Raw genomic sequence first — 26864 nt, 5'->3', positions numbered from 1 at the left:
GCGGCTGCAATATTGCTAATGCATTCACCTCTGTGATCTGAACTTTGGAACTTTGAAAGAAAATAAATAGATAAACATGTCAAATATGGGGTAAAGAAGAAAAACGAAGGTGTAAATGAGTCATTTGCAAAAGGTTCTTACAGTGCGGACCTATAGAACTTTTCCAGCTGGTCTCAATAGCCTTGGGTGATATGAGCAACGTGATGTATGATCTTTACTTGTATGATCTTTTTGATCACAGGAGTAATGCTTCTCCTATCAGCACAGGTCACGCTCTTCAAGTTGTTCACACTTTTCATCAGAGACTAGCACTGAAAGATCTGGCTGTAAAGTCAGATGATACATGCATACTTGTCAGTATCTGGCGTAAGTATATTTCAGGAAGTGTGGGTAGATGGTGGGAATCTCAAAGCTTTAAAGGCATCTAAGTCAGTGTTTGGAACATAGCTAGATATGCAGAGATCCATTTTTTATTTTTTTAATTCCCAAACTCATAAACACTCCAGATCAAGGGCCAAACGCACCTGTGTTTCTGTCCTAGATAAATCTATTGCCGCAATTTATCAACTTTGATTGGTTAGCACTTGGACTATCAAAGTGGAAGCTTTCATAATTTAGAAGCAGCTCTAAATGTAGTTGGCCAGGCTATATCCAAATGTTTAAAAGTCAAGTGAAGGAAGGAGACGGTTAGACCTGAAGTTATGTCCTCCAAGGGAACTTTACAAAGATCCTCTCGCAGATTTATAGCCACTTACCAAGGAGCCAGAGTCAATATTCATAAACATGGCTTCAAACAAAGCCCCCCATCCACTATCCCTGCTTGTAAATAAATACAGATACGTCTTTTTTACAGACAGAGGCAATCTAAAATATTACCCCCAGCATAATTTTACCACACACATTAATATTTTACAGCACATTGTATTTTACCGCATTGAATCTTAAACTTTCATGACTGGCCCCAAGGATTTTATTCTATAGGAGCCTGCATCATTATTAGCCAAGATCTATTGCTGGTACAGCAAATACCTTGCCTTTGTGTTCGTCGCTATTTTATAGATCATATTTCCGTAATATGTCTTTTGACTTGAGTGACTTTGTTATTGACTTCTAAATGATCACATTGTATTTGCTCAAGACTAAAAATCCTTTGCTCTAACTTGGTCTCGCTTATGAAGTTAAAAAAATGTCTGTAACTAAACCTGAAGTGCACAACAGCACACGCCCTGACGCTCCTTTGCCATTTGTTTTTACTTTTTATTATCGTTTAGTAAAATTGCCATCCATGTACCGATTTCTAATTAGCTTATGTAATGGTGAGACCCTATTAAGTCAAGTTTGAAGTGTTTAGTTTTTCCACTAAACATGTAAAAACCCAACCTGCACAGTATCTGCCTCATTACGATGGGAATAAACTCTAACATCTGCATGTGTGCGTTTGCCTCTGTGCTGGTGTTTATGTCTGTGTGGTGATTTAAGTGGTTTTAGTGTCAGAACAAGTCTAATGAGCTGGTGCAATAATTATCAGCCATTTTGCTCTCACTTAAGCTAATTGAGGCTTTATATTAGAGATAATACTGCTGCCTATGTGCACCGCTTTACAGTTACCGAAATGTTTGGCCAGAAATAGTGCTACCAGTAATTTAGGTTTAATTTGTGCATGTCAATGTTTTAATATCTCCCTATTAAACATATTTATGAGCTTTGACAGTCGTCCCCAGATGGAGGTCATTGATCAACTCCCTTTTCTGTGTATTCTTCATATGATGATAAATAACCATTGTATACAATAGTGTCAAAGTCAAAGAGGACAAAAAGTTGTCTCTTTTCACTCAGTTGGCTTTAGAAGTGCATGTTAATGTTTGATCTTGGATTTTCTTCTTCAAATATATATATATATATATATATATATATATATATGTACATATATGTGTGTGTGTGTGTGTGTGTGTATGTATATATATATGTATGTATATATGTATATGTATATATACATACACACACATATATATATATATATGTATATATGTGTGTGTGTGTATATATACATATATATGTATATATAAATTTTTTATGTTGTTTTCACTAATTTCTGTAAAACAAAGAAATTAATTTACTGTATAAAATACAGAGGGTCACCATATACTGTAGAAGTGATATTAAATAAGTGGCTTTCCTTTCAAATTCTCTCTGCACTTTATCCCAAGTTGTCTATCGTGTTTCTTCCACTTTTCCTCCTTTTACACTTTTCCTTCATGTATTCGAGGCGCTTTGTGAAATTCCTGTCTAATCCAGGTGTGTATGAGTTGATCCCCAGGCCCCTTTGCTCCTTTCAGGAATCTCGCAGGCTATCGGGCTCTCCTGGGCCCCTGTTTCACACACCAAATTGATGCCTCCGACTGGAAATGACACTTTCAGCAGGATTTGCCATTCTAAACCACCTCAAGCCCATGTGATCTCACCCATTCACTCTCAGAGGGATTGCCTTGAAATGCACCTTAGCTTCAAAAAACCAGTGAGCACAGAATGCTTGAATGAAAAGCTGATACATATTCTATCGTGCAGAAAAAGAGAAAAGATATTCAAAAATGCTAGAGAAGTAGAATCATATTTTTTTAGTCCCTCTGAACAAAGACCAACAATCCCACAAATAAGTAGTTATTACCTAGTGGAATGCACTGAAAGAGTGAAACTAAAAGAAATCAATAACCACATGAATTTTCATGTGTACGTGCTTGTCCGCCATTTGCTTCATCTGCTAAATATCTGTCTCAGCTGGTCTGTCTATCAATACAGACACAGATGGTATGATTAATATGTGCCATTCAGAGCTTACCATCTTTTTCTAACACTCCATTTAAAGGAGGAGCACAGTGACCATGTTGCTTTGCTTGAGGACTAGTTATGATATAATTTGACACTGAAGGAGACGGAAAAGGGAAAAGGTGTGACCAAGAATCCCTCCCTTGACTTATTTTCATCCCCAAGTATTTTTGGGGCTACACGTTTCTCCAAGGGGGCTTTACACGCTGGCATAATGGATAAGGGCAAGGGTGTGAAAGGAGCACCTTAAGGCTCCTCATTCAACTCTCCCAATCTCTCCTGCACACACTCTTGAGCTGTGAAGGCCGTCTTTCTTTACCCTGCTAGCATGGGAGCCCTGTAATAGGCTCTAATTGATAGGGAGGTGTTGGGGTCTTTCTGTATGGGTTGAAGGGATGAGGGAAAGAGAGAGAAAAGGGGGGAGAGACAGAGGATTACATGTGGGCATGTGGGTGGAGCGGGGGAAAAGAGGCAAGAGGCTGTGGAGCGGTCTAGGCCCCGTCCGTAATGAGTCATTAATTTCCTAGCAGTTTTGTGGCGGTTGGCTCATTACTGGTCTGCAAAGGAGCAGGAACAAAGCTCCGGGTAGGTAGGAGGTGAGCTTAAATAGTTGGGGCTCAACACTTTCCAACAAAAGGAGGAAGAGAACGTTGAATGGCACTTGGAACAGATGCAGTAAAAAGTGGCAGATGCAAATTGCGGGAGAGCAAGTCTCCCTTCAAGCACTTTTCTCTTTTTTATTTTGTCAGACTGCAGCCTGAGAGTCTAATTAGTTAGTGAGGTGTTTCACTTCTGATAGGGCTGTGTCTCGTTATTGTCACAAAGAGGATCCATAGAAATGGGAGGCAACACATATGTTGCACAGTCCCCAGTGGAACCTGCTTGCTGCTATGCTTTCATTAATTTTTTTTTTACCCTATAGAAATCGAAAGATGTACGATATTTCCATGCTTTGAAATTGTGTTCTACGGAGTTTAAAATGTGATAAAAGAGATGATGCCTGCAGGTAATTAATTATATTCCTAATTACGTGTTTATGCTTTTCACCCTACAGCCAGAATGATTATGGACAAATTGGCAGCGGTTCTAATGAAAATGCGGTTGTTCCCTGCTTTGTGGAGCGTGTGGACCATGTGTCGAAGGTCACCTGTGGGGCAAACCATAATCTTGCACTGACAGGTACTGTAATGCACTGTGTATGTCTGCTTGGGTTACATGACATTTAGTCACCTTAATGTTTTAAATGAATAAATAAGGATTGAAAATATTTACGTTTTTAAAAAATGGACTAAATTTTTCATGTGTGAACTGGACCCTAGTTTGTTCATCAAAATGCGTAGGAGGATCCTTTTGGCGGCCACTTAGAATTTGGATTTGTGTGATATTTTTCAATTTTATTTGTCTTTTTCCCTCCCTTTGGGCAAGAGGAAGTAAAATGCTCAAGCAGAAAACACCTTTAAGAAGGGGTGGCTAACATTGTTGTCATCAGTTGTCATTGCAGTTCAGAGTTGGCTTCTTTTAGTCAAAGTACTCGAGCCCTCCATCAGCACATCACCTGAGAGCGTTACACAGAAGGAGGGGGCTGGGGTGGTGGTGGGAGCAAGGGAGAGAGGGAGAGAGAGAGTTAGCGAGAATATGGCCCTGGCTCCTGATCCATAGCAGTCATTGCCTGTTACATACATTTCAGAATTCATTCAGGCTATGAAGATAATCGGGGTAGTCGACAGTTTCCCCTGCAGCCCAATGGATTTATGATAGCACTGTCAAGAAAATGAGGCAAAATGACACAGTAGCTGACTTTAGCTGCAAATAATGTGATAGGCCGTACAGTGGTGCAGCAGCAGCTGCTGTCATTGCAGGTAATAGCCTATAAAGAAGCCTGATAGCAATACCTGTCATTTCTTAATGGCTGACTTCACTGAAGAGCTTTTGTGGCCTTTAACATGAAGATAATAGAAGATACAACAAATTTTACAGCTTTTGCGTTGCATCCATAATTTATCTCTAGAGACCCCCACGCAGCACCCGCACAACAAGGACAACATGCTCCGAGATGCGTGCTGCAGAGAGATGCAAAATGAGCTGCAGGGGGTTGGAGGCCCCTCCGGTGGGGTGCTTTGCTTTTAATGGAGGAACCGTACAGGGTTCAGTACATGTTCTATCACTTGGTATCTCATATCTGTTGTATAAGATAAAAGGACCTGAGTAGTCAAAAGTTTGGACTTTTGGGGGGGAACTTACAAATCATCGCTGAAACTGTATTCATTTCATTAATAATTTACCACAAATACTTATTGGCTTAAATTGGAAGTGTAATTGTTTACTACTTAAACTCAATTTATTAACTGATGATGCAGGTGATGGGAAATTGTTTCAGTGGGGATGTGGACGGTCATGTGGAAGCACAAAGGGAAACATCCTGTCCCCAGAGGAAGTGACGCTACCAGATTCGCCAGTGAAAGACATTGCTGGTGGATGTTGGCACAGCCTTCTTCTAACAGGTTTGTCTCTGCTTATGTTTGAAGACTATTACAAACATACCATCACCTGCCAGCTGTTGATGCATATTTCAGTTCAAAGCACATGTGGACATATAAGTTAACAGTGTGGATGACCTCTATGACATTATAAGGGATACGCTGAAATTCTACATGCAGTTCTGATACAAATTTAAATAACGATCTGACCTCAAGCAATGCTTATACGAGTCTTTTGTTGCACATTTTCATTATTTATTTCCCATTTTGTGCCACTGAGACCTAGAACTCTTCATTATAAATACGCAACTGCCTTTCAGCCTTTCATCACAACTTCATAAGTTCAAATGTGTACAACTTTTTGATACTCGATCCCATGTGTAATACTGCTAACGTAGTGGGAAACAACAGACAAACAGCCTCTGGTGAGCATGAACTCATTTTCAGATAAGCTGATAGCGATCATCATGGAGAATACTGGCCAATACCGATGTTTGGCTAATAAATCAGTGCCTTAGTGTCTTAGCCCGCACACAGACATTTGAGTGTGTGCTTTTAGCCATGGTGTCCATTTATCCACATCGTTCATTAAGAGCTCTCCCAGGGCTTGAGCGGCTACATAAACACAGAGGTTGAGGCCACAGCTGCTCTTTCACCTCACCGCGGAGAACTTCAAAGTCACTTCTCCCCACACGGCAGATGAATGCGCCGTGTCTGCCAGGCTGATATATTGGCCCCAGTTGCTGTCTTCTTACTGTAGTATGACTGCAACTGAGGCCCCATCATGGAGCCCGAGCTGGGCCATTTGTTAGTTTTAGCTGTATCTCCAAGACCTGGCTTCAATTCTGAAAGGAGAACATTAATCCTTTTAATACAACACTTTGTAGTGCCGTTTTCCTGTGTTGGTAATGCCGTCTATTATTAACCCCATTAAAAGTGTAATACAATTTAAGTAGAGTGCTAAAAGTGGATCATTTGTTGCTCCGTTCTGTTTGAATTAATTCTCAATTTATGATCTAAATGATTAAACTATAGGAGTCACGGCACCAAATGAGATTCTTAAACCGCCAGGCATACATTTACACATATTAATACAAACATTTATGAGCTCACATTCACACTGATTGACCAAGTAAAAAAGACACACACTCACATGGCTGTGTGTTGCAGTCCCTCTTCCAAATCCTGTAATGTCCCCAGCTTGATCCCTAGTTCCATTCTGTCAGGAGGAAAAAGAAATATCCATCTCCAATCAGGCCTTAATGAATAGCCTGATGAGTGTCGGGCAGAACTGAATTACCAGATAGATTTGAAGAGCATGAGTGTGTACAATGTGTGTGTGTGCGCGAGTGTGTGTTCGTGTATCTGTGTTCAGTGGTTGGGAGGGGGTAGTTAGAGGGCCAGTAGAACAGGACACATGTAGGAATTAATTCTCTCCAAGTTAAAAAAAAAAAGAAAGAAAAAGAAATTGGCTAACTCTGTCATTTGAGCCTGATGGAATCGCCTTATCTATTGGTATGAGTTTTCATTTATTAGGGTCAAACAGCAGAGGGATACACAACGAATAGGAAAGAAGGCTTTGGGAGAGAGAAAAGTCGAAGTAATGAGGGGTCAGATTTGAAAATTGGAAAGAAAGTGAGAGAAAGAAGAGGAGTAAGTCAAAAAGTAGAGAGATGGGGAAGATGGAACAAAAGGAGTGCAAGGGAGTCAGTGGTATGAGAAACAGCTTGCCAGGGCCGGAGCATATTGAGGGCAGCAGGTGGAAGAGTGGCACAGTTAATTAAAATGCCTGTCTTAATGTCTCAGCCCGTCACTCCAGGGAGAGAGAGAGCGAGAGAGAGAGAGAGTTGCCAGGCTTGAGCTGGGCTGTACCCAACCAGCCATCTAGACAGCAAACCAACCATCCAGCCAGCCCACCAGGCCACATGTCAGACAAGCCCTGACACTATGCCCTTCACCCCCTCTTCATCTTGTGCCATACACACTCACAACTGTCCACAAGCATACAACTTGTCCAAACCCCACCAACTATTTCCTCCTCCTTTTCTTTTTAAACCCATACGCTGAAACCTATCGAAGCCCCCCTAATCTGACAAAGAAGAGAACAAAGCCCCTTCTTTAAAAAAAGAACAAACGCACTTCTGATGTTACTGTTTTACTCAGCAGCATCTGTAACCTGCCTCTAGACTAGCAGCCGTGCAGCCTTGCAGCATAATCTGTCTGCTTTTAATAATTCATAGAAAGCACAGGCTGTGCACTATGTACTGAATGCTGAGGGTAATGGGGATGTTGTGATATTTCTATCATGGCCTGTCTGAATCAGCGAGCGAATCAAAACCAGCAAAGATCTGATAAGCGGTCTGTTCTGTCTTGTAACAGCATTGGCTGTCATCACAGCTTCATAAGTGGACTATAGCGAATCCTTTCTGCTGTGTCAGCTATAATGTTGCTAATTGTGATGTATAATGGATGTTCAACCAAGTTTCATGTGACAGCAAATCGCAGATTTATGCTTTTACACAAAAGGCAAAGATAAACCTGATATGTTGGCATCACTGGTGTATCAATATCACAAAAAAAAAATGCACAGGATGATACAGACCAAAGTGAGTTAATGCTTGTGTCACTTCATCTGTGACTGTGTTGAAGAGCCATGCACTATTGTCTTCACTGCAGAAATACCTACAACCTGATCATTTTCCTTTCCTATTAATCATATTCACCATATATACGTATATCAAGGATATTAGATGATATATTTCAATATCTGGATTTCTTTGTATCTGTACCACTCTTTATTGGTCAAACTCCTAAATATAATTCTGGACAATCCTTACTTCTTATTGTACTAAAGCTGTGCTCAGCTGAAAAAGGGAAAACAAAGAGTGTGAGCATCTTTCCGAGTGTGAGGTGCGTCTAGATTTGTACGTTGTGTCGTTTGACTAATGTTTTATCATGTTTTGCTGTATCACTGTGGATTGCTTTGTCAATAACCAGGCCGTTGCCTCAGTGAGCAAAAATCTGAGATTGTCAGGCTGAGTGACAGGCTGGAGATGGCAGATAATTCAAAGAAATTGGAAGTGTGAAATCTTTAAGGGCCACTTCTTAACACAGCAAATGCCAGGGTATCTTTCCATCAGCTGCTGCTCTCACAAGCTACCGCATTGTTAATGGTGGCCTGTCTGTCCATCAAGTCAGCTTCAGGAGGGATTTAGACCTGTTTGGCACCTTATCTCTCCGACTGCCTCCCACTAACCTGACCGATACACAGGTCTTGAGTAACCTGTATGTTCTGTGTAGCCAGTGGCGGTTGTAAACCTATCTCCAGAGTAATATTTTTTTTTCCGTTTGATTTGCTTATTTGTAGATATTAGTTTATCTGTGACACAGAGTATTGATATATTTATTGTTACACAATTAGGGGTCTAATGTAATGGTGCCTGTAGCACTTGTTAATTTAGCTGTCAGCGCTACTGATTGACCTTAAATTGTTGCAGGAGAGCTCATTGTCCTTGTGAGTGAGCTTCTGTGTCTGCTGTCTGTCTGTCTGTCTGGATGTAATAAAAGCAGTGTCTGCTTTCAGTTTCAGGCAAAAACATTGCTCTGAAGAAGAAACTCAACATGTCAATCAGCGACAGGGGATAAGTGTTTCCATGAGTCACGACTATAAAAACTTCTTTATTTTGTAAGGCCTCATTAGATATTAAGCAGTTCAGAAGAAAATATTTTTTTTTGGCAAATTTGTGTGATAGTTAAATATTTGCTCGAAAGCTTTAGGAAATTGTATAAATGTAGTCCATTCAGGTCCACTCTATCTTACCAAATAAGGATTTTCCCTAAAGTGTGAAGAAGAGATAATGGAATCAATGTCTTCTATGAATATACATTTCATTAATATTAGAGATCTGGGGCATTTGAATACCCAAAATTAACCTAAAAGTAATCTGAAATATAAGTTAATTATTAGTTTGATAATGAGGTTTATGATTAAGAAGTTAATAAAAGAAACAAAAAAGTCCTTTTTGTGCTAAAAAAATAATAAAACCACTGCTTCACGTCAGAGCGCTGAGATGGTATTTGTATGTGTGCTGGCAGTGCTCCAGTGTAAGTATTACTATTATGAACAGTAGCTCACTGACCTAGCTTGCGCTCACTTTGTCCTTCTTTCCCTCACTCACTACTTATGCTTACACAGAATCACACGGTCACTCATTTAAGACTCAGGTGGGAGAGTACATATGGAAACAAGAGGAGGAAAGTAATCAAAGTAAAAAAAAGACTGCTCCAATTTGGAATCCACAAATGCTTCGAGTCGGTCCTCCGTTTGTTTGTACAGAGAAATAATGTGAGAAAATAGACAGAGAAGCGAGGAGGATGACAGAAAAGGATCCTGAGAGAGGAAGAGAAATAAACAAAAAGGACAAGAAAGAAATATGTCCCCTATTTTCCCCTTGTAATGGTTTCAATTCCCTGCCAGAGCTCCCTGTCACAGGGAGGTAGTTCCCAGGCTGACACATCTCAAGCTGTTTAAACATCCATTAGGATGTTTTGGTTCATACACTCTACAAATACAGCTAGATGAGAGAGAAACTGGTAGATGATGATAGGGAAATTGAAGAAGAAAGAAAAGAGACAGAGAAAAAGAGAGAGGGGGAAGAGGGGAGTAAGTTGATGGGAACAGCAGATAGAGGAGAAGAGGAAATTTATCAAAAAACTCATGTGATATTTAATGATCCTTGTATGTGGAGAGAGAAGACCACACCAGCTCGTTCTCCTCCGCCAAATACCGATCCCCTAACTTAATTTCCTGCTCAATTGCTGTTCTATAGTGCATAGTACAGTGATACAGGCTGGTAATATAGAAAACAGATTGCCTGTGCGGCGGAGTGGATAAGGCTGAGGCTTGTGCTGCTGGAGACCTGCAGTCTCCAGGGGGGTCTTGTCGGTGGGCTTCACAAAACCAACAAAGCCCATCTTTCCCTGCGACTGGCAGCAGCTGGCAGGTAGATCTTCAAGCAGTGGATGTGGGGAAGTGGATCTATGGGTGTGGTGTGTGAGTTTGAGTTTCTGCAGTGTGTGTTTGTGGTGCAGAGACTCTTGCTAGTCTTTGTAGTGAAGAGTTCCACTGTCTCCCATCTTGTGTTTGCTCATGTGCTGTGACTCCAATCCACTCAAAAATGTAGGCCTGCATGGACATCAATCATCCATCTGTGCACAGAACAGTGAGCAACTGCATCTACAATGTTTTCACACACACACACACACACACACACACACACACACACACACACACACACACGCGCGCACTTACAGTCAACCTCACCTTCCATGAGGACATGTACACCTGGCTGTTACTATGTGGGATGATTCAACGACTATCAGAATTCCCTGCTCATTGTTGCTGTATATTATTCCATACAGACTCACCAAACTCTTCTTCTTTACCTTCTTATTGTTATTGTTATTATTATTATTATTACTATTGCTGCTCAACACTAAGAAGAGACACTACACCATCTACTCTGTGGGCGATCAGAATTAATCAAAACAGAATACATACAAGGCACAACAAAGCTGTAGCATACCTCTGTTGGGCAGTATGCAAATATTTGCAACATCCAAGACACATAGTAATGTTATGAACGCATCAGCGATAAGTGAACGCGATGAGGCTAGTGTGATTTAGTAGAGAAGGACAACGGGGGACTTATGTGCTCACTGCTGTCCCCACTGAAAGAAATGTCTCTCTGAAAGTTATCAGAAAAACTTATATATAAAGACAAAGAAATATAATTGAGAAAATGTGGGACATGAACTACAACAGTATTAGTGATGATAGTTGCTCTTTTTTTCTTTCAGTCAAGAAAAAGATGGAGCATTGTGCCAATAAAATTTCCCGTGAAGAGGTTTATGGTTAAGAAATTAATAAAAGAAAAGCTTGAAGATTGTTCTCCTTGACACTCCTTATAGTGACAGGATGTGAACCATCACATCCTCATGGTAGCTCTAGGTTCAAGGAATGGACCGATGAACAGAGCAAGATGATGATAGTAATAATAACGAAGAAGAAGAAAAAGAGGACACATTGGATGTTCTGTAAAGTAACAATGTTGCCACATACTGCCCTTTACATTTTACACCATCCTGATAATTATTTATTAACACTCAATAGTGATATAAAACAAAATCATGAAAATTAGACATTTGAAAAGTTATGGTTCTTTGGTTGAATTCTTTAAATTTTATCGCTTTAATTCACATTGTTAGAATATGTGAACAACTTAAAAAGACGTCTGATAAACACATCGCAGGTAAACTGACTGCTACCTTGCCTACATTCGGGTACCCTAAATAATGACAACAGACTTATTTTTAATGTTGCTTCCAAAGGAAAAACAAGGGCACAGTTTCAGAGGGAGTAGAAGTCTGAATAGGATATTTAACCTCTTTTCCAAAGAGCAATGTTTTCTGCCCAGGTATTTTGTAGATCAACATCATCTTAGACGAGTATCTTGCTCTGAGGCCCTGCTGGTGCTTCAAACACCACTGTGGGATTGTTCAAAAATACCTGAGGTTTAGTACTCAGGGTACAAAAAAGCAACACGTGGTTGATGGTTATGTTGTCAGGATTGGCCAAAAATGACATTTAATTAATTGTTCAGGAAAGCTAACACAGAAGTAAACCATTTAAGCATGCATAAGATCCAAATCAAATGTCTGCTTATTTTAAGAATATTTGGTTACACACTCGGATTTAGAATATTGTGTGACACCCCTAGTGAACTGGTTATACTCAAAAGGTTTCCACTTCTAATGTCTGGTTTTATGAGCTAGACAATATCCATACCTTTTATATGATGTTCTTTTTGCAGTCTCACACAAAGTAGGTCACAGAAGTGAAGTCTTATCATGTCTACCTGGAGAACTGATGTTACTTGTATCCCAGTTCTTTTAAAGATCCTCTTTTATGCAGGGAGTGTCACTAACCTAGTTGCCACTGGGTTTTGCGCTAATGTTAGCAATGTGAACCTCCTTTGACCTCTCAAAGTGACAGAGTTTTGTTGCGTAACAACCTTGTGTAATGAACTTCCTCCCAGGAGATGTCATTAAGGACAGGAATGTTTGTCTTCCGCTCGCTCTAAAATGAATATTCAGCTATTATCGCTGCACAGTATTCAGATCTGATATGTATGTATTGGGTTTCAGTTTACACAGAAAGTCATACCAGATGAGTTTTACTTACTGTATCTGTGTCTCTCTAATCTGCCTGCGGTTTTCTTAATATATCACATATAACCGGGTTTTGCAGCATAAAGACGGTTAAGGTCATTTCTCCGTCTTTCTAGGCATAGTTTAATCTGGCATACATCATTCAGACTGTCTCCCTTGTGTCCTTCTTACCTAGATTTAAATATTTGTTTTAACTAATGTTCTGTTTTATGGCAGAAAAGATCTGTAATAACACTTCAAGGGTTTCTGCAAGGCAACTACGACAACAAGCCCAGAGCTGTGGATGGGATGGAGTTGTCATAAGGCTTTGCATCCCACACCAGGATCACATTTGAGCACTGATTTTCCTTGATAAATGAACCCAGTTGGTCAGCTTATCGTCTGGATCAACACTGTGTACCTTTCATGCCCCGTCTACTTTTCCCATGTAGGAGGCCCTGTAGAGGGAGGAGTGCGCCGTGTGCGATCATGTGAGAGAGAGAAAAGGAGACAAAGGGAGCGAGTGAAATATGTCACAATGATTATTTGAATTCTCTTGTTTATTGGAAATGACTGAATCCAAGGTTGAGATATTCACAAGAACAGGAAGGAAGAGAGAGAAAGTCACTGTCCCCGTGGGGGAACAGCTTACACCATCAGATGCCTTGATTACCAATCCCCTTCTGAGTATCGTTGTCCTCATAGTAAATATAACTACAGGAAGTAATGATTTCTGCTCCAAATTATGTGGATGTTTACATTTCTTGTCAACTGAGTAATAAATTACCGATCAAAGATAAACTGTATGAAAGAAAAATAGAAGCTTCTTTATTACAGCAGTGAGAAAGAGGAAATGGTGAGTCCCAGCAGACTGATGTACCTTGAAACCCCCCCCGCCCCCCCCCCCCCCCCCCCCCCCCCGCAAACTCGCCCCCACCAACCCCAAAAAGGACTGACTGCCAAGATGGCTGCTTGAGCTCTAGTGCTGCGGGTCTTGACCCTGTGCATGCTGCCAGACACCATTTCTCTAAAAAATGCGTCTTCAGATCTTGGCATAATTTCTCATCCTCTCTTCCTGTCCTCCTCGCAACATCTCTCTCTGTCTCTACAGTTCACCTCTCTGTTATTTTCTCCAATGTAGGTCACTGGGAAGATAGTGCGGTGTGGCCTATCTTTCAAATTCCTGTAAGTTTGCAAGAGCAATACTTGCTTTTGAGGATGAATTTTGTGGGGGCTGGGTGTGTTGGGCTCCTCCCTACAGGTTTATCATGTTGGCAGCCACGGATGGCTCTTTTTTTAGGGTTGTCCTCCCATGCGTCTGGACCTCTCAAACATAGTGGCATGAATCCTCGGAAAACAGTCTACTCAAATCAAGCCATTAACACAGAATGTCAAGTCTAATTGTGGGCCGTACAGTGAGTGTTTTAGGTGCTGCTGACCTCACGCTGAACTACGCCGTAAATGAAACAACACATGATCCCGCTTTTTTATTTCATGGAAAGCTGCGATGAAATGTGGGTTAGCGGGGAACAGAGGAGTTTTGTAAGCCGCACTTTGCAAAGTGAAACGTCGTCTATTGGATTTTCAATTGGAGCATGCCTCACAAATGTAAAGCCGTGTTTTATTTAGCCGAAGCAGTTTATTGTTTGTGCGTCTATAAGCCAAATACGGCATTAGCTCTGTCCAACTTCAACGCTTCGTGTTGAATATATAGCTTTTGAGTTCAAAATAAGTCATTACATTTGACAAGTCCCTATAATAACTCCTGATTTATTGTCTTAGAAAAGTGGAATAATAAGTTTTCTGTCTTAAGCCAATCACTGAGAGTTTTTATTGGATTTTCCCACTCGCCTAATAAATTTGCATTATTTTGGTTTCACAGCAGCGTACACTGTATACCACAAAATTGTTCTTACAGCTTTCATTTTCCATCATTTATAAGGAAAACCAAAAAAAGCATTTACGTTACTTCAAGTCACATTATACCTTTTCCTTTATTATAGCAGGCCAATGTGAACCCCTGTCACTTGGACTTCTGGTACGTGTGTAGTTTCACTCTTTCCTCTCTCCTAAAAAAGAAAACCCAAGTTTGTTTGTACTCATTTTGTAAGTGCTCGCGATGATAGTTTTAAAATTAAAGGCTGTACTGTAACCATTAGTGTTTATATTTCATCATCCCAACCCGACACCCTTTTCCACTCTTCCACAGGGTGGAACCACCCTGTAAGGTTGCAGGCTAGCCAAGGCAAAAGCTTTTCAGTTCGGCTGCAGCGGACTTGGCAAACCCTGGTAAGATTCCCCGCTACTCAATGGGACATACCAAGTTCTTTGCCAAGTCAAATAACACATTAAGATTTAAGTGGGCCAGTATAATACAGCCAACCCTCTCATCTTAGAGTCGGTACTTCTCTTTGTGCACTAGAGTGTGAAAATTGGTCTTGTTCTTGGGGACTTGCTCTATTTTTTTCTTCTTCTTCTTCTTTCATAATTATTTGGAAACAGGTCATTTGGGTGTGGACGCTATAACTCCACCCCACCGGTTTTTCCCCCTCATAACTTCACATTCACTGCTTCATCAGTTTAATTCCTTCTTACCTCCCAGACTCTTTCGCTGCTTCACCAGAACTGCTTCCTTTTATCTGTGTGTCTGAGGTTTCAAAGAATTCAGTGGTCAGGTTATAGTCCCTTGAAGTGATTGGCATTAATTCAAGACCCTGCCTTCCTCTCTTTTGCTCCTTCTGTTCTTTCTGTCTTTCTTCTTCAAGTCGTGTGTTTTTTATTGTTCCACTGACACTTCACCTCAGTTTTCTTTTTTGTTGTACTATTTTTTCTGTTATTATAAAAAGTCAAACAGGAATACATCCAATATCTATCTTAAATAAAGAGAATATTATTATTTAATAATTGAATCCAAACAGCATCTGTAATATTGTAATAATGTTTTCCAGACTTTTAGCTTTCATATTATTTCAAGGAGATTTTTTTTTTAAAAAAGAAACCATGTGAAATATGTACACTGGAATTTTTCAGTGTTGATAAATGTTCTTTGTGCTCTCTCTGACATGTTCTAGAAACCGAGTATGGTTTAAGGTAAAAAACCCAAAAAAACATTGAAAAATCATTTTGCGACAAAATTCACTATACATTTGTGCACCAAGTGACACTGAAAATGTTAGTTGGACCCAAAACCAAAAAGATGTCATTGTGGAATGAACTATGATGCCCATGCGTTCAAAGCCAGTAGCATTCAGGGCTTGCATGCATCTTAGCAGCTACATCAGGGTGTGATTGTTTTTGGATTGAGACAGAAATGGCCTTTAAGGAGCATTTCTCAAAAAACTGTTGTGATTTGATTACACCCCTCTTATTGTGGGTGGACGAGACCAGTCTGTAAACACGCCATTTATCTGTCATTATTCATTGCAATTTCACTGATCACATCTGCTGCTTCTATCAAAATCATTTAGCTCTAGATGATGATTTTGTTTTTTGCGAGGGAGTCCCCTGAAGCCCACAGCCAAGTAACGTCTCGTTGCGAAACACATTTTTTTGAAAACAATAAGCCTTAACAACGGCTAAGTGGGTATGATGTCTTAGCTTTTGTGGCGTTTTGCTAAATTATGGGAATAATACACTAGCTGGAAGCCAGTGTGGTCAAGCATAGCAAATTGGGGCCATGGGCCAGAGAATAGTTGTAACACATTAGCTGCTGCCACAAAGAGGTCAAACTGAGCTGTGTTAGCGTGTGTTTGCAAGGTTTCATTTTGTGTATGTGCTGTGTGCGTGTGGATGGTTACACCTTGTTACATGAGGCTGTACAGTAGGATAGGGTCCAAGTTCTTAAAAGCAGTTTTGCTATCATAAACAGCAGCCTGAGCAGTAATTTTGCAACCGAATAGAAAGACATCGTAAACACAAGGACTAAACTTTTCTTGACTTAAATATTGTCGTAGTAAATATTGCAGTTTAATATTCAGGGTAAATTTTTTCTTGTGATCCAGTTTCCCTTCCACACTCTTTTTATTCATTTATTTGCAAACAAGCAATCACATCTCTTGACTATACAGATGCAGCGATGCACTTACTGTACCTATTCTTCCAGAAATTAAAAGAACAAAGAACACTTCAGACCTTCCACCCTCACACCTGAGATGCTAGTGAGACAAAGAAGACAGATGAGGTGAGACAAGTCGAGGACACGGGCATTTAACGAAATAAGACATCCTTGTTTCAGAGCTGCCGTTTTAAAGCAATTAAATATGACGCGTGACACAGCTGTGTCATCTGTCCATTGTTTTGTTTTAGCCTGCCATTGTATGTTTTGCTCTCTGTCAGACGAACAGAGCAGTGTTCATGACAACAGTGTGACAAGATGTACAGATATTATACAGTTGAATTTTTTTTCTTAATTTACCATTCACACAAAAACGTCAAGGACAGAAATTTTGATCTTTGAGTTGTTTGGATAACTAATGAAAGTGATCAGTGCCAAAACAAAACACAGCTATATACAAGCTGTGGTTTGTATATTTCAGTTTTTTTGTGTTTTTTAATTTTATGTAGAGTATTTCATTTTAAATAATTGTTCAGATTGTTCTAGGACACATTTGCATACACACAGCACAAATCTTCAAATCTGAGTGATCAGATTGCCAAAGACACATGTTAAAGCCCGTTGTGTCTTTAAATCTTGTGCATCCTCTTTCCTATACACGCCACATAAACATGTGCATTAGCCAGTAATGTTTCATAGTTACTTAAGAGCATCTGAGCTACTTTGATAGTCACTGAACTATTTGAGATTTCTGTGATATTTCTTTAACATTGTTTAGTTTAGTTTTTCTTTTCTTCTCTTTTTTCCTGCACCATACAACGATGTTTCAGGGCTAGAGTGCTGTTGGGCTGCTGCCTCTCTCAAGAAATGAGACTGCAGTTTCAAGAATGGGTACAAAAATATAACCTTATTTTTATCTATGCATATGTATTTTTTTTTTTTTCAAACTGCACTGAAACCACAATCACAGTATCGCCATGAGATGGAGAGTTCAAAAACATGCAACAGTTTCTGCTCTTTTAGTAAAGTGATCTTAGATGTGCCATTTTGCCCTCTTCACAAAGAGACATTAAGTTAGTACATGGGGTGCAAAGATAGAAGACGAAAGATAGCTGATACATAGATACACACTGTGTAACAGAGACACGGTGAAAAAAAGGAGAAAGTGTCAGGACAAAGAAAGTTTGTAGAAATAAGGTAAGGAATTACGGGATCGGAAGGGCAGGCAGAATCAGCAGGAAGTACTCAGAGTCCAGCTGGTTCCCGACTCCCAGGGTCTACTTCAAGGACCTCTTCCCGTTTCTCTCCCTCTCTGACACACACACTTACTACACCCACACATACACACACAGTAACACTCTCCTCCATTGCTCATTGTCTGCCTCCAATCTCCCTCTATCCTCAGTCCCCACTTCGTCTCCACCCACCTTCCCTTTCTTTACTTTTGCTGTATCTGTCATTTTCACCCCCCTCCCCATTTTTGATCCACTAGCTGATAATGATGAATTTCCCTCAGCTGTATAGGAGTTGGCAGAAAAAGTTTGCTCAGCAAACTTTTGAAAGTAAAGTGAAGAGAGCGCAGCTTATATTATGCATACAAGTTCAACATGTTACTGTGTGAGACAAAGCCATTTTTCCTCATTTAACACCTTCTGAATGTGTTCTGCAAAGTAAGCTTTTCAAAGGAAACCTACATTTGTTTTTGTTGTTAAACCGGCTTCGATCATTTATTCATCACTCTGCTATTTTAAATCATCTATAGACCATGTCACATGGTCTATGGCTCTACCTAGCTTTGGGGTTTTGATTTTCATTGAAAGATCACTGACTAAAGTCAGCAGAAACTAAATGGAAACTTAAAATGAAGTAAAAATATTTAAATAAACTCTAGATTATTCACCACGATTATTAACCTCTGATTTTGTAATTATCAAACTATTCTCAATGACATTTTTGAAGATAATCTCTTCTATTTCCACATCTTTAACATAAGAGATGATATCATAAGATAAGTAAATACATAAGTTGCCTGTGGTGAAGCATGCTTTACATTGAATCACCAAAACCTGCACTATAACCATTCTAGCTCTTCAAGAATAGCTTTAACCCCACCCCCCCACACACACACAAAGCAAAACATTTGATGACCTCTCCTGCATCCTTAATGACAAGCTTTGATGCCTCAGTATATATCAATTAAAAAACAGTTCAGAAACAAGCCTCAGGGGTTAGTCCTAGTAGACTTTCAAGGGGCAAAAAGCTAAAGTGTGATTCCTGGTAGCTAATTCATATTCATCAAAAATTATTATACTCGGGAAATAATGATAATAATTTTCCACTGTATGCTTTTAAAGTCCACTTTCGTTTTTATTTTTATTTACTTTTCATTTATTTTTTTGGGGAAAAATTTGCAAAAATGATTCAGATATGAAATATGCACATTACCTTACTTTCATCTTTGACCAAGGCAAGCATTATACAGGCTAGCCAGATGAGGTCTCTCTGGCTTGTTTATCTGTTCTATATGTTCCATATCTATAATTAATGTCTTCTTATGGAGGATGCTAATTATTTTTCTCACCAGCACTTTGTTTTGATTCATGCAGTTCAACATCACTTGAAAAATTCTTACTAATTTCATTCATCCAGACACTTTCTCGCTGTTTACACAGTATTCTAAAGTATCAGCACCCCTGGGCACATTTTTAGATACAGCTGTTCACATCCTCATTAGTATATACAAAGATCACCACATCTGTTGGTGATTTTGTTTTGTGCTAACTTGTTTGTAATTGAAAAAGCCCTTCTTTGGTCTACAGAATGCATTCCCCCTGTTGTTTTTTTTTTTTTTTTTTTTTTACCATGACACAAGATCAAGGTCATAGCAGACCTACACCAATCCTGTCTATTAAAATTCCATCTAGATTAACCTGAAGTAACAAAGATTTCTCAAAAAGAAATAGAATTGCATCCAGATAATGTTCAATGTAGTGATTTCTATCACTAGTACAAGAAAATGTTGGACATCCCAAACATAGCAAATATGACAACTTTTTATTTGATCATGCATACACTTGAAGGAACCACAGCAATGTTAAATTTAATTAATTAATTCATAAAATTTTCTTGAGCTACTACATATTTATTCACATTTAACAAAAACCCCAACCTGTACCTATCTGTATCCTATTAAAGTACTGTGTTACCTAGACTACAGACAGGATAAGTGTGACTCATCCACTGTTGGCGACTGAAGAGTAGGTGAAAAAGGTCAGCAGGTAATGCTCTCTTACATAATTAATGTGGAGCCATGTGTAGCAATTAATTGAATGAAGACAATTTTTGTATAGTGTCACAAAACAGAGTGTTTTTTTTTTTTAAGTTTGTGTAACATTTAAACCACTGTGTGTTTCCAAGTATCACCAAGGCGTTATGTTTTTGTGTTTTCTGATGTGTTTCTGTCATAATTTCAAGGAAAAAGACCCAAAAGAATCTCTCAAAAGACAAGGTGCATACAAGGAGGACAAACAGGAACATCACTGAGGAAACTGAGGCTATTTATGCACACTGGGGGCAAATCGGGGGGAAGTGGACACAGGAGGATAACAAGATGCTGCTGAAACTAATCAAGGCAATAACTGGACTGGGTAAAGACTGTAGGCCTAACAACCAGATAGAAGAGGACTGGTACAACAACTTAATTGAAATCAAAGCAGAAAATAAACAAAAACCTGACTCCACACAAAAACAGAGAAACTAGGGATGTAAAAAATGAGAAATGACCAACCTGCTGTAATAATGATAATAATAATAATAATAGAGCAGGGACACAGGAATCAAACAAAGCCAAAAGCCAGGAATCATGAAACTTTCTCTGTCTGTCAGGGTGTATTACAGTCACCGCACCAGACCTGATGGTCCACTCTGCTCTTTTGGTAAAAATTTTCCAGTCTGACATCTTTGTTGTAGTCTTTCCTTTTAGTTGGTTTTACTTCCTTTGTTATCATTCAGCTATTTTCTGTCTTTTCATTGTCATTTTGTCAGTTCGTGTATGTACAAAGCCATTTAAATTGCTTAGTATTCATCACTTGTGTTCCTTGTGTCTTACTTAATTTACTTGGCTTTTAAATGTATGTGTTTTCCTTGGACTGTATTTGTCCTGTGACTAGGTCCTCATCTCTGTACTTCACCTGGGCAAGTGGTTTCTCTCACTGCTGTCATTTGCCTCTAGGGTTTAGATAACTGCCTACAAAATTGACCCTAAGATTAGATATTGCCATAACACAATGCTATACCATTAAACTGGGGCGGGAAACAACTACTATAACGGAGCAGAAATTTGAAGCACCTGGCTAATTGGCCTAAAGCTGGTAAGTACAGTAATTCAATTCCAAAGCCTCTTTTGGTCCCCCTCTCCCCTTTTTTTGCTCTCTCTTCTTCTGAACCTCGATCCCTCACTCTGGGATTATGTTCAGGTTACAGAGCTAGCACAGCGTGGATTAGCAGGGTCGCTCCTCCATGCTTGGTGTCTCTCTTAATGTGATTATGCATCATCAAGCTTGTTTACTGTTACCTAGTTCATTGTTGAGAACTGACAAAAGTTCAGCCCCCTTCAACCCACTTACTGGTGCCCACGCCCACACACTCTTACGGCGCTTAAGCTGTCAACCCCACCACCACCACTCGTTCACTCACAAACAAACTACACGTAATTTTCATATCTGCAAATGGCAAAAGATCATCAATTCCACTTTATTTGAAAAAGAAGTTCACATTTTCTCTTTTTGCAATAAAACAAAATGTAGCAGGCCTATTTTTCACCTGGAGTGTAATTATAAGACAGTGCACTACATATCACATATGTGTTCCCTTCAGCGAACCATCTTAAAGTCTCATTCGCCGCCTTGCAGAAGCCTAATGAAGCCATCAAGACAGTCTGTTTGTACAGAGCTTGGTCTAGCTCTGTCAGACTACCCTGCCATGCACTCCATCAGTGCTGAATGAGCCTCTGTGTGGCCTGAGGGGGGGGTGACTTAGACTCGGTGTGTCATTAGCTATTGATGTTATTGGCTCATTATCTCCAAATTAGACTGCTATCAGAGCTAGCTGCCGTTTTCATTACGACGTAGACCTCCACGATCTAACAAAGACCAATGCCACTGATTAAAGATGGTTTCAGCATTAACATGTATGGTGAGGTCTTTGAACTCCGGGTGATATAGTTAGAGTGGAGGTGATATAACACAATGAGGCTGATTAGAGAGGGCATGTCTCTTATTGTGCCACTTACTAAGGTTAATGCAGAGTAATACTGATTAATGCGTTCTTGGTTGCACATTTTGTTAACATGTACAGTCAATTATGAAACAGGATGGCAACAATTAAGCTTTTAAAAAATAGAATAGACAATCAATTTTGTGCCACCATTTTCTTTCCAGATGTGTAAGCACCTGCTTTCTATATATTAAAACAAAGTGTCAAAAAAAGAGTCATAAATATGAATCTTTTAGATGTATTGTAAGTCTCATACTACCTTGTAGTCATGCTGGCCTCTCATATTTTTTAACATAATTATTTAAAAACTAAGTGTGTATCAAGTGGCACACTTTCACGGAAATTATAGTATGAGACATATGAGTTTTTTCCTACTTACTTACACTATTTGAACATTTATAATAATTGCACACCCCACTGTCCCCGCACGCTCTGTTAAAGTACAACTTAATTTCTGTGTGTGTGTGCGTGCGTGTGTGTGTCTTGTGTTGAAGGGCTAATCAGCTCTGTTAATCACCCAGTGTGGGTCAGCTTGTAAGGCAGGGACAGAAGTCACCTCTCCTTAGGTAAATCAGAACAAGGCAAATTAGAGGCCTAGAAAAAGATTACAGTCACGATGTTTGTCCTTCACTTTGACCATGGAATCAGTGCCAGCTGGGCAATACTTCTCCCTCAAGTTGTATTACTTTTTTAATTAATCCACCACAGATTTCTTAGAGTGACGTGATACATTAGAGTTGTCTGTTAAATGCTATTAATAGTCTAGGTTTGTTGCTGGAGAATATAGAAGATAATTAACACGTCTCTCTTATGTCAGTTTTTATTTTGAGATTGTGTCTTTTAATCAAGTAATCATAACAAACTGGACCTGTAAGCATTAGGCATGTTTATGTTATTTTAATTAATTAAGGAATCAAACAACATAGTACAGTAACTGGTAGCCTGAATATTGGTATGCACGTGTGCATTTATGTGTGTGTGTTTTTATGGCTTTGCCGCTGTGCTGCGTTTCTGCCTGTTTACCCGTTAGAGGGGTTAGTTTCCTGATCCGTGAGAACTCTAAGTGTCTGCCTGGTGATTAACTCCACATCGCAGCACAACGTCTTCCCCCTCACTGCATAAATGGCCTTTAATTGAGGGAGCTGGCTCCTTAGCAGGGAACCTCTTTCACTCTGTCGATTAAAACGTCATTTTACAGCCAAAAAAGAAACACGTTCCCAATCACTGCCCTTGAATTATTGTTCTGTAGCTCGAGGCTTGTATTTTAAAGTCACTGAATAATTGCAATCAGATTATTCTAATCAAGTGCTGGAACAGTAATTACAGGTTGCAGTCATTTAAGCTGCCCTGGAAGTCCCATACACACTGCTGGTGAGCATATTAAAAGTTTATGTCGCAGGAGATAAATTTAATGAAGAGGATTGTAATCTTTCAGCTACTTTTAGATAGGTTTCACACTTGTATGAGGACCTGAGCCCTCGGAGTAGGTATGCTTACGGCAGTTACGGTGGATATTTTCTGTACCCTATGCCATTCTCCTCCTGCCCCCTCAGTCCCCTCAGTCAACCAAGCCCAGGCAATAAACAGTCCTCCCAATAGGACTAGACGCATTTCCACCCACTCATCTCCCCCCACTGATAACCTCATCTGTGCCCAGGTCTGGATTTCATGTCAAAGCAAACGTTAGGTGACTTAGTGCTGTGCCAAGCTGTCAGAGAGGCATGAGAATTACAATCTGGAGGTCTGTGTGACAGTGGAACCGTCTCTCCTAATCCTGTTTACGCACATCCGCATCACCCTGTTCCAAAACAGAAACTAAGTGTGTGCGCTTTTTTTCTTTCTTTTTTTTTTTGTCTGTGTGTGTGCGTGCATGCATGTGCATTCATATATGTGTACTTGTTTTCATCACTGTGTGAGTTTGTTTGTGTCTTTGTGGCTACAGTATGTCTTTGGCTATGTGTAGCGCACACATAGCATGTGAGTCTATGTATTGTGTTGATGTGGAAGGTGTCGTACATGCCCTGAAAGTATAATTCAATATGACTAATCATGGTGGTGGCTGCCAACCCAGCAACACTGGCTGACAGACTGGGCCCACAGCTAATTAGATAAGGTTACAATGCTCTTGAGCTTAGATTCAGGTTTAACAGCAGCATAGTGCAACAGTGGTAGCGTAGGGGTGGGTGATCTTGCCAGAAGATCATATTATGACTTTTTTGATGGGTAGCATCCTGATGTGGAATATGAATCACAATTCTCCCCTTGATAAATTGAATTCCTCAGATCACATGATTAGTTGTGGATCATGGTTGCCAGGATGCACACTTTATCAGTTAAAGTCAAAATAAAAGCCCATGCATCGCTTTCGCTCTGATTTTATTTTCAAAGTTCTGACCAGAAGTGGTCATTTGTATCTTTGCTGCTTTGACACTTTTTTCATCTCCAGCTTTTGCGTAGTTAGTAATAGGAAAATAGCTGTCCAAACCTACTGCTTATGATGATTTTTTTAGTCGCTGAGGACCAGTTAGTACTATTCTGTCCTATCTCATGATTTCCTAAAAGCGGTTCACTTGCCAGGTTGCTGATGGGATTTTCTTTAGCCATCCCTCTTTTCATTTGCTCTCAAGGAGCCAGATTTTCTGGGATTTTTTAAAAAGTGGTCTTGAGCAATATTTCTCCACATTTTTTGAAGTTTTTTCTTTAGATGTGAGCTGCTTTTTATCTGTTTTCAATCCAGTCCTTGTAACTGGACCATTTTCATTTTTTCAATTTTGTTTTTAGTTATGTTTCTTAAGCCACTTAGCTCTGACTTATGAGTCAGTCATGAGTCAGTCAAAAGGAACCAGTATTGTGTCTACACTTACCAACTTAGGAACACTTACCAACTAATAATAAACTGTATTATTAGGAACTTGTCACAAAACACATTTGTTCACATTTCTTTAGCTGAATCTATGAAAAATGCCCAAGTTAATGCAATTTGGCAGGAATAAAATAGTATTTTTGCTCTTACAAGGTCATTCCCAAAGACCTGTTAGCAGAAAACCTGACTTATCTTAGCATGGTGAACAGTGTGTCCTTAAGAAATTAAGGAAATTGGACAATTGTCAGGCCTAAAAAACTGTAGGAGATGAGGAGTATCTGAACGTCGTGTTCCTATCTGGCTGTTTAGTTGGTGCATCTACGATTTGCTTCATCACAAATGGTCTCTCTCTGGAGGATGGCTGGAAAGGGAAACGAAAAGAAAGCTAAGCAGGGAGAAAAGACTGAGTTATGCCAAATTACAGAAGAACTGCACTGAAATCAGTGGCAACGGGTCTTATGAAAGGATAAAGAAGAACAAAAGGCTGCCACCATCCAAAGAAGAGCTTTGAACATCCTTCAAGATGCCTGGAGAAGTATTCTTGAAGACTACTTAAAAAAATGATAAGAAAGCTTGCCCAAGAGATTTTAAGCTGGCCATGCTACGTAATGACTTTCAAGCTCATTAGAACTGTACAAACTATGTACTGTATTACTATTTACTTTCCCAGCACAATATAAAGAAATTTGAGGTGACTCAAGACTTTTGCAGAGTACAGCACTCCTACTCTACTCTCTGTGCCTGGTGACAACAGTCCTTGTATTGCTCTCTGGGAATTCTGCTATGAGCTTGAAGATTTGGTCCATGTATGCTAGACTGAAGTCAGTGAGATTTCACAGCAGAACAAAGACTGCCATCACCAACTGAAGTTCAAGACAGTGGCATTAGAGCACAAACTAGCTAGTTTAGTATCGCTACACACTACGTAGAGAAGATTATGGGCTGTGGATGCTGTGAAGGTTAATATGGCATGCGAGAAAACAAGAAGCCCACTATGTCAAACAGCGTTTGTCACAAATAACAATGCAACATGTTAATACAATGTACGCTCGGGTTTTTACTGGTTCAAAACTGGCTCTGGGGATGCCATCATACATAACAGTGATTGCAGTTAATACAGTGAGTTTGCCATTATTTGTATTTTTTTTTTTTGCCATTTTACAACCAAAAAAGTATTTAAGCTGTCAAGGTGTATAAGTTGACTCTTTTTACATTAAATAATTTGAAAAAATAGTGTTTTTCTAATTAAGCGATGATTTTCTATATTCAAATTCCTTCACTGTCTTTGTATCCTATACACATGGTGCAAAACTAGAAGGAAATGCAGTGTGACAGGAAAACCTTTAAACGACAGAAGATTTTAACTTGCACTCCTTGAAGAAACGTGAAAACACCTGCATTGCAAATTTCTGGTAAATTGACAGATTTTGTGTGTTTGATATACGGGAACAGGTGTTTAAAGCCTCGGTGTATGTTATACATCCTTTCACGATGTTTTTAAAGCTGAAAACTGTTCATCTTGATTCTGACATCCCGCCTTATTTTTAAATGCAGATCAATGTCAATATATTATGTGTTTCCTCTTTAGATGGAGTTACTGGAGCAGGAAATCCTCAGAGTATTTAAACATGCTTATCAGTCAGCTGCTAAAGTAAAATAAAAGGAAGAAGGAATGATGAGAGTGCAAGAGGCAAGGGTTGTCATCAAATGGTTAAGATAAAACTGGCAGGTTATTACACTTTTTTTCATTTCAAAGTCCAATATAAAATTTCTATTATAAGGACAATTAATTACCCCTGCAAAATGGCAAATGTGCATCCTTGTCAGGTGGAGTGTACTCTGATGGCCTTTCCTCAAACAGAGAATGTGAAGATTTGATCTCTTCTAATGGTTCTGCAGGAAAGGGTAATTACGGCATGGTCAAAGCTAATTTGCTTTCTGCCAGATGAACTGTTGTATTTTATTGCAGTCTGACATTTTAAAGTAATTATGGCACTGTTGACCCCAGACAATTTCAGTTGTAGCATGGTCTTGGGTGATCCTCGCTCTCTCTTGCTCTCTGTCTTTCTCTCTCTCTCTCTCTCTCTGAATGGAAGTCAGAGGCGTAACAAGGTAATGACACGGAGGGAGAGAGCCATATGGGGTCCTCCATCCAGCTCGCAGC

At 39.6% G+C, this 26864-nt stretch overlaps 1 protein-coding gene across 4 annotated transcripts in view; it reads left to right on the top strand.

Moving 5' to 3' along the window:
- LOC146376004 (uncharacterized) overlaps positions 1-26864 on the top strand; it is a 298615-nt gene that overhangs the window by 111530 nt on the left and 160221 nt on the right. For all 4 annotated transcript variants that reach the window (XM_084946556.1, XM_084946555.1, XM_084946557.1 and 1 more), the window contains exons 6-7: positions 3878-4002; positions 5181-5324. In XM_084946556.1, the coding sequence (XP_084802682.1) occupies positions 3878-4002; positions 5181-5324 (269 nt within the window). The remainder of the gene's footprint in view (positions 1-3877; positions 4003-5180; positions 5325-26864) is intronic.

Source organism: Perissodus microlepis, chromosome 12 (assembly GCF_051167445.1).
Source record: "Perissodus microlepis isolate ML-2025 ecotype Zambia chromosome 12, ASM5116744v1, whole genome shotgun sequence".
NCBI lineage: Eukaryota > Metazoa > Chordata > Actinopteri > Cichliformes > Cichlidae > Perissodus > Perissodus microlepis.
Note: the sequence above shows the minus strand (reverse complement) of the source record. Positions and strands in the feature narration are given on the sequence as shown.